This window comes from Cucumis melo, chromosome 2 (genome assembly GCF_025177605.1).
Source record: "Cucumis melo cultivar AY chromosome 2, USDA_Cmelo_AY_1.0, whole genome shotgun sequence".
Classification (NCBI taxonomy): Eukaryota; Viridiplantae; Streptophyta; class Magnoliopsida; order Cucurbitales; family Cucurbitaceae; genus Cucumis; species Cucumis melo.
In genome coordinates this window covers 21,737,420-21,745,254 of record NC_066858.1, presented here as the reverse complement: position 1 = coordinate 21,745,254, position 7,835 = coordinate 21,737,420, and the positions used below count along the sequence as shown (strand labels likewise).

Here is a 7,835-nt window from a genome sequence, read left to right as displayed (position 1 = left end):
ATGGGCTTGAGAAACTGGTTTGGAGAGGTAGTCGTGCTACTCGACATATGTTTGCTTAAAGTACGTGGAAAGATAAGTTGCAGAATGTTGTCTCCTGCAACAACTTATGCAGCTTACTTTGTGTTTAAGATGAAGAAACGCAAGTACTATGGATTCAATCTTGATCCTGTGGAAGCCATGTCGAGAGTTGTTGGCGATGAATGTCTAGTAAGAATTTTTGTTTGGACCCTGACTTGGATAATAGCCCATCTTGGTTGCACCAGTTTCTACCATGGGCAGAGCAATCAGAACATGTCGGAGTTCGAGCAGCCAAACTGGAGATCTGATGGTTGGTTCGAAATTGAGTTAGGAGAGTTTCAAACTAATGGGAAAGAGATGATGAAGTTGAGGTCATTCTTAGGGAGGACAATCGTTGTTCTCTCAAGGAATGGCCTTGTGGTTGTGGGGATAGATATCCGACCTAAAACTAGCCCTACTTAGATGAACTCCTTGAAACCTTTTTTGTAGGCATGATATCACTTTTAGTGCCATCAAAGTGAAACCAAAAACGTTACTTTGTGTATATAAGGAAGGTAAAAGGATCATGTACCTCTTTATTGACATGCCAATTAAGTTTGCGTTCTTAATATTTTTTCACTGTCAACTTTCATCAACAAATTCAAATTTTTTTAGCTCAAGCAAAACGAAATGACTAATAACGAAATGGAACTATTAAAACCATTACAAGAAAACGAAGTTTATTTTATTTTATCTAACCTCATCAAATCCCACCGAAGGAAACTAGAGAATGAAATTTGTCGTTAATAATGGGAAACAGGATTTGGAAGATACAAGAAAATTACAAGAATTTGAGAAACTTTCCACTACACATGAGCAGCCTTATTCCTATGTAGTAAAAAGAAAAAGAAGAAAAAAATATAATATTAAAAAGAGACCATTTTCAAGCACCTTACTAGCAAACCAATAAAGTGTGACATATATTTGCAATTTGTAAGACTGCTCCTATCGATTCTATTGGAAAAGAAAACGAAGTTGTACAACTTGCAAGACTTTTATAGATCATATTTGCAAAAGGAATGTCATACAATGAAATAAAATGTTCATCGACTATTAAATTTTGGAAGAAGATGAAATATGACATACTTTTTAAAATTGAAGTATTTTTTTCTTATGTTATATCATGCTGAAATTACCTACTATTTTACATGATTGGAATCCAGTTTTTACTCTCTCACTCTCCATAACCATTTCAAAATTGTCTTTGCTTTATTATTTGTTGCTCTGAATCTTGATCACGACCAAGATCATCCCTTTGATTTTTCTTTTCTAAAAATGAGAAATTGTTATGAATGTTAAAAAAATTGAAACTATTTCTATTCATTTAAAAACTTAGAAGAGATATAAAAATTTGATCCATTTTGTTGTATTTGTCCTAAATATATTAAAATAAATAAATAAAACTATCCCTTGCCAACAAAAAAACCATGGAGGGTACCGAAGGAAGAACCGATGTCTCCTCTCTGCCGGAAGGAGTAATAGCTAACATCTTGTCGCTCACGACTCCGTTAGATGCCTGCAGGTCCTCGGCGGTTTCCTGGGTTTTCCATGCAGCGGCGCAGTCCGATATTGTGTGGGACAGATTCCTGCCTAACGATTTGGACGATTTGATTTCTCGGAGCAAACCTGGTGGCCTGAATTTTGATCCAATTACGAGTTCGAAGAAGGAGATCTTTTTCTCCCTTTGCAATAGCCCGCTGCTCATTGATAACGCCAAGAAGGTAACCTTTCCGATTCTCTCGATTTCTAAATTGATGGTGGCCGGAGTTGGATGAGTGGTCGGTACTAAGCCCTTCCTTATATTGTAACAAAAAAAAAAATACTTTCCTGAATGGTTAGGGTCATAAAATACATTTCAATCAAATTCCATAAACATTAAAGCTAATTTTATTATAATTCCTCTTTTACCATAGCGTGCCCATGCTCGGATTCATACAGAAACTTTTGAAATTATATGTAGAAGTGCTTGTATTTCAATGGAGTTTGAGGAACTTATCAAGTGCATGTGTACCAGTTTTATTCTTCTATACCAGAGTTTCACTTTCCATCAACAATTGACAACAAATCAAGTAGAATATGAAATTTGTACAAGGGAAAAAGGGGTTAAACTTTGGATGCCTAGAAAGTTGTAAATTACAATCCATTTAAATATCACTTGTATATTATATATTCTGAGGTTAAATTTTCTTCTTCGGTTTCTATATGCCTTTAACATGCTCTCAACTTCGACTTATTAAGCTTGAATGGGCAAGAAATAGTAATCTGGTCCCTCCAATTTTAGGTAACGAGTTTTGAAGTATAAATCATTTATAGTTCTATATACACATTTGTGATAATTTGATTACCAATTCTTTATAAAAAGCCATTATGTTCATATGCATATCTTTTGTCAGCTGTTGAATCAGTGTAGCCGCTCTCTACTTTCTCTTTGTATTAATAAATTGAGTGGATTCAGTCGTTCGTATGTAGCAGAGTTTATCATTGGACAAGCAGAGTGGTAAGAAATGCCTAATGCTTGGAGCAAGGGACCTTTCAATTGTTTGGGATGATACCTCTGTCTATTGGACCTGGGAATCTCATCCCGAGTCAAGGTTTTAACTCTAAACAATTGGCTCAAGTCCCATTCTTTCTCTCCAGTTTCTTTTCCTCACGAGTCTGATTCTTTGCATTTTAATTTGGGTGTGAGAATCAGGTTTGGAGAAGTAGTTGTTATTTTCAAGGCATGGTGGCTTGAAATACGTGGAAAGATAAGCAGTCGATTGTTGTCTCCTACAACAACTTATGCAGCTTACATTGTGTTCAAGATGAGGGAACGTAGATACTTTGGGTTCAATATAGATTTTGTTGATGCCATGGTGGGAATTGTTGGTAGTGAACACTCTGTGAAGACTGTTTGTTTGGACCCTTATTTGGATGACCCTCTTCAACGGCGCCGACATGTACCACAAGCAGGGAGCAATCTAACAACGAACAACATGTCAAGGTTGGAAGAGCCAAGGGGGAGAGATGATGATTGGTTTGAAACTGAGTTGGGAGAGTTTGACAATAAAGGTGGAGATGATGAAGTTGAAATCATTCTCAAGGATCTCAAGTGTACTGATTCCAAGAACAGCCTAGTTGTTCAAGGTATTGAGATTAGGCCTAAAATCAACCCAGACTAGATGAACTCGAGTAAACTTCTTCAAACTCATGTTGGGACTTCTATTGTCATGATACCAAAAACCTTGTTTTATTTTGTATGTAGAGAAGTTAAAAGAAACCCTACATTAGATTTTAGTCTGATTGTTGATATTTGTTATTTACTAGTTAATAACATGTGCAATTTATCTTATAAATTGAATAAGATGCCTATATTTTCAAATTTAATAGAATACCCTAATATGTGATCTAATATTAGAAAACAATTTTTTTAAAAATAGTTTATTGGCCAACCAAACTTCTGGTTAACATCCGTTTTGTTATTATTAGATAAGTTTATAATCTAAATAATTGCAAGTACAAAGTCAATATAACAATCAAACATATGTTATGCAGTTAAAACGATTAAACTACATCAAAATCATACTCTACATTTCTCAGATCTAAACAAGATAAATAATCTATTGAGGATAATATCTTACCAACACTCAAATTTTCTATTTTCTCTTAGTTCTTTGAATTATTTTTGGCATCATTGATAGGGCACCTTATTCAATAGTTGAATATTTTTTCATTGTTCGTTATGTTGTCATAATCTATTTCACCCTACTAAAAGAACTCTCACCTCCATAATCTTGTCAAAAACAGAAAATCATGATATAAAATGTCAATTTAATGGTTCGTCCTATCATGAAGTTTATGTTAGGTTTTCTTTCCTATAAACCTAATGAATGAAGAATGCCAAATTGATTGCTCCTCCAGAATTATATTTAGATTGTTTCAAATAAAAAGAACTCTTAAAATTCTCTCAAAATTTGACTCTCCATCTCCTTTCTACAAATATATAAATAAAAAATCAATTATTAATTTTTAGGACTATGAAACGTTAGAGAATTTTAACTTTTATGAAAAATATTTAATAAAAATGTCTTGTGATAAACTCTTTCCATTCCATTTACTCTTTTAGTCATTATTAATATTAATGTTCATAACCCATGTAACTCCCCCCTAAATTAGAATTCTCCTCCACCCAAAATTAGTTAGCAAATAAGTCATGAAAAAACAATTTATGTTTTAGTGACAAAATCATCACTAATTAAATTAGCGTGAACCCTTAAAATGTACAGGAAAAATGGAGAAATAAAATTTATCCCCTTTTATATATACTGGAACTTATCACGGGCATCTACGTGAGAGATAAACTTCTTTCATCAATCATATTTCATTATTTCGTATTTAATTTTTATGAATTTCCTACGTGAGAGATAAAAAAGAATAGGATAGAAGGAAGGCAACTACGTTCTTTCAGTTGAGAGAAGAAGCGAGACCATAAGCCCACGTAGGATTTGAAGAAGGGGATTTAACATCAAATAGAGGATTTCAATCGTGAAAGCTAAAGGTCCAAGCCCGGTGAAGAAAGGAAGACCACTCAAGCGGGTTAGGAGGTGATTGAATGAGTCACTGTTGGGGAATCCAACGAGACAAGAACTATCTCTTTCTCTTCTTCCCTTTCTCGTTCACTATTGCGCTAGATCTCAACCCAATGGTGACTTCCACGACAAGGTTTTGATTGCAAGGAATGTTCGGAGGACTGACCGGACTCTGAAATCTGAGTTCATATGGAATCTAGTAATATGCAATGAACGAGTCAAGAGGATGAAATTAATTTGAATATGGATTTCTCAAATTCTTTGATAAGGAATTCGCTTTGCCCCTCGACTATCTTTCTTGAGTCGAGTTATTTCATAATGCACTCCTAAGAATAAGGAATTCGCGGACTTTCTGGGAGGAGCTTTTACTCGACACCCTCATACCTTTCTTTGAGCGCTCCTTCCTCCAGAGGGATAGAATCAAGACTAAAGATGTACCAAACCCTCGTTAAGGTGCTTAGCTTGATTCACACATTCATTCCTCCATATCCTTAATGAGGTCTACCCTACTACTTCTCTCTTCCCTTAATCTGAGCCTGCGGAGTGGGCTTATTGCACGCCCACATAGCGGTATTTGTCAAATTCAATATCTTAATCAAATGAAAAGAGATAAAAGAAGGATGAGAATGAATCACCGAAATTGATATGATTTTCAAAAAGATTTAAATTACTATGCCCTTCTTATTCCTTATAACTGCAAAATCAACCCCTATTCCAAGGTCGACTATCTTATTCTAATACTAGTTTTTTGAGTGCAAGCAAAAAGAAAGGCAAGATCTTTTTTTTTTTTATGATGAGAAAATCCTATTATCAGTATGACTATGCCAAGCGAAGCGAAAGGCGGGCAAATTTCTAGAAGTTGAGATCATAAGATCAAGATAAAGAAAAGGGAGACTTTGAATTCTCATTCTTCGCATAATAGAAAATCTAATGTTTCTTTTCTCTCCTTTCAATTGAGACCTTGCTCATTGATTCAATCGGGTTATTTGAGTGGAATTTCATGACTCCTTCAGAGCGGTCTTAATACTCCTAATGGAGGGGTTCAAACTTCTAATAAAATAAGAAGAAGGAGCCAAGAGAAGACCTAAAAGTCAAAATCCCATATTAAGATAATGGGTTAAGAAAAGAGACATCCAGAGTAGCTTAATTAGAACTCCTATTTTTTTCATTGAGGTTGAAATTTGGGTGCAAAATGGATATGCAGAGGCATCAAAATGCAATTCTTCCCAAATAGTAGGTTAGGCCTCATAGCTCATTTTAGAGCTTACCAAGCTCAGAACTTCCACTTCCGCGCATGGATGCCTCAACCCTACGGTCGGTCTCCTCTTTCTCCTCTTCTAGCGATCAGCTTCTTTGGTTCCACGTGGATCCTCTATAAGTAATTCATCTATCAGATTACACTCAGAATAAAAAATAATTGTATTAAGAGGCTATAAAGAGATCATACTCAGAGAAAGAAAACCACTGAAACTTCAAGCAAAAGAGTCCGTGGATTGGCTGTCGTAGAAGTTTTTTCAGGTTTCGCTGCGGCTGTAGCAAAAGAGAACTGTTTTTTAGGGGAATTCAGTCTCGGTTGCTGCAGAGCCCGCTGTCGTCAATCTTCGACCTTCTTTCATTTCTTTCATTTACCAAGCTTTGAATCTAGGTGGGATATGTCCCATCTGTGCATACCCTTCTTTTCATAGGATGGATGATTTTTTGGTTTCATCGCTCCTTCGCAAATTCTTTGCCCTTGCTTCGCACCTTGATTTCATAGTTGTTTGAGAGAAATAGATTATCTCATTTGAACCCTCAAGACCAGACCCCTTCCGCACCTGGTCTCTTTTTAAAAGTTCTCGATCTAAGATTCCAACCTTTGTGGGCACTTATTTAATTTAGGAAGAGAGACTAAATTAGCTATTATTCTTTTTCTTGTATATTCAGAATAAGGAGAAGAAATGGAAGGGATGAACTCACTTTACGGATTGATCTGACTCATCCTATAATTAGAGTTATGGGACAAACTCCCACCATAAGAAGAGAAAGGTAAGACTGAGAATAGATGAGGCATCAGACAAGAAAGAAAGATTCCTCGCAGCGAATGGGGCAAAAGTAATATATAAGTGGTTCTCTTTTCAAGGGGTATATCAAGCTCTTATTCTCTTCTAAGTCTTTTGCAGATATAATTAGATTTAAGGGGTGTGAAAGAAGAAAGTAATAATCAATCCTCCCTATCCATGAATTTCTCATTTCACAAGAAAAGCAAGCTTCTTTTTTGATGCGATAAGAAAGCTCTTCTGAAAAGAAGAACTCTTTCGTCTTATTTTGAGGTTTAGAAGAGCTTTAGAAACTTCTAATTCATATTCGAGCTTGATAAAGGAATAGTTTCATATATATTGAAATAATCTTAAGCACTTTCGCAGTGTAATTCAGGCTTGATAAACCCCTCAATTATGACTGATGATTTCTTTCGTATTTATGATTTCAAAATCCTATTAAATACTATGGGCTTCTCTCCTCGATTCTGATTCCCTGCGACTACTAAATATTTATGAGGTGCTCGAGCCTTGACCCCTCGCCTCTTCAGTCTAGCTACCTAGTTTTCGACCACCAAAGAAAGGTCTTTTCTTATGAGATCTTTTCGGATCAGAACTACTATTCTGATTAGAACCTAGATCCAAGAGTGAAGGAGCAACTTAGCTCTGAAGACTTGAAATGCTAGTTCATGCTAACTAAAATACAAGGCTAAAAGAATATTGAGAAAGCCTACCTACCAAATTCTTCAAAATAATCCATTTCTCACATTCATTCACATGATCAAAAGAAGAGACTTGGTCCGGAAAGAAGGATCGATAACTTAGGCTCAAGGCTCCTCTTATTCTTCCTGTGGATTAGTGGAATGATGTCTCATTCGCTTTCTTAAGAGGGTATGCATTCCTTATGCGTGAATTGAATGATTTCTCTTTATCGATTGATTCTTTCTACCCAGCGGGCAGAGAAGGAGGTCTGACCCCTTATTTGAGTCCGTAGGTTGATTATTGAAGTCCTAGATTTTTTATGATTGACTTTACTATTCTATTCTTAGAAATTGAGTTTAGTAGGTTAGGCTCGATCGTGTTCTCGAGATGAGGCATCCGACACAGAAAGAAGAAGAAGGACCGCAACTGCCACTAGGTCGAGCATTCGACCTGAAAGATCTTCTTTATCTCTCTCATAGTCAAGTTTTGAATA

General features: G+C 35.7%; 2 protein-coding genes and 1 long non-coding RNA gene across 3 annotated transcripts; 2 read left to right on the top strand and 1 right to left on the bottom strand.

Annotated features, from left to right (window-relative positions):
- On the top strand, positions 1 to 480 carry LOC107991240 (F-box protein PP2-B10-like). The gene has a single exon (XM_017045897.1). It carries the CDS (start codon positions 1 to 3, stop codon positions 478 to 480), a length of 480 nt encoding a protein of 159 aa, XP_016901386.1.
- A 963-nt stretch (positions 481 to 1,443) lies between these two features.
- Positions 1,444 to 3,392, top strand: LOC103494286 (F-box protein PP2-B10-like). The gene is made up of 3 exons (XM_008455407.3): positions 1,444 to 1,778; positions 2,530 to 2,648; positions 2,750 to 3,392. The coding sequence occupies exons 1-3, from the start codon at positions 1,485 to 1,487 to the stop codon at positions 3,216 to 3,218; spliced, it is 882 nt and encodes a 293-aa protein (XP_008453629.1). The 5' UTR covers positions 1,444 to 1,484; the 3' UTR covers positions 3,219 to 3,392.
- Positions 3,393 to 4,328: 936 nt separating this feature from the next.
- LOC127148106 (uncharacterized) lies at positions 4,329 to 6,492 on the bottom strand. The gene is made up of 2 exons (XR_007818751.1): positions 6,073 to 6,492; positions 4,329 to 5,997 (listed from the first exon to the last, which is right to left on the bottom strand). It is a non-coding gene; the product is annotated as an uncharacterized LOC127148106 (long non-coding RNA).
- Positions 6,493 to 7,835: the final 1,343 nt, after the last annotated feature.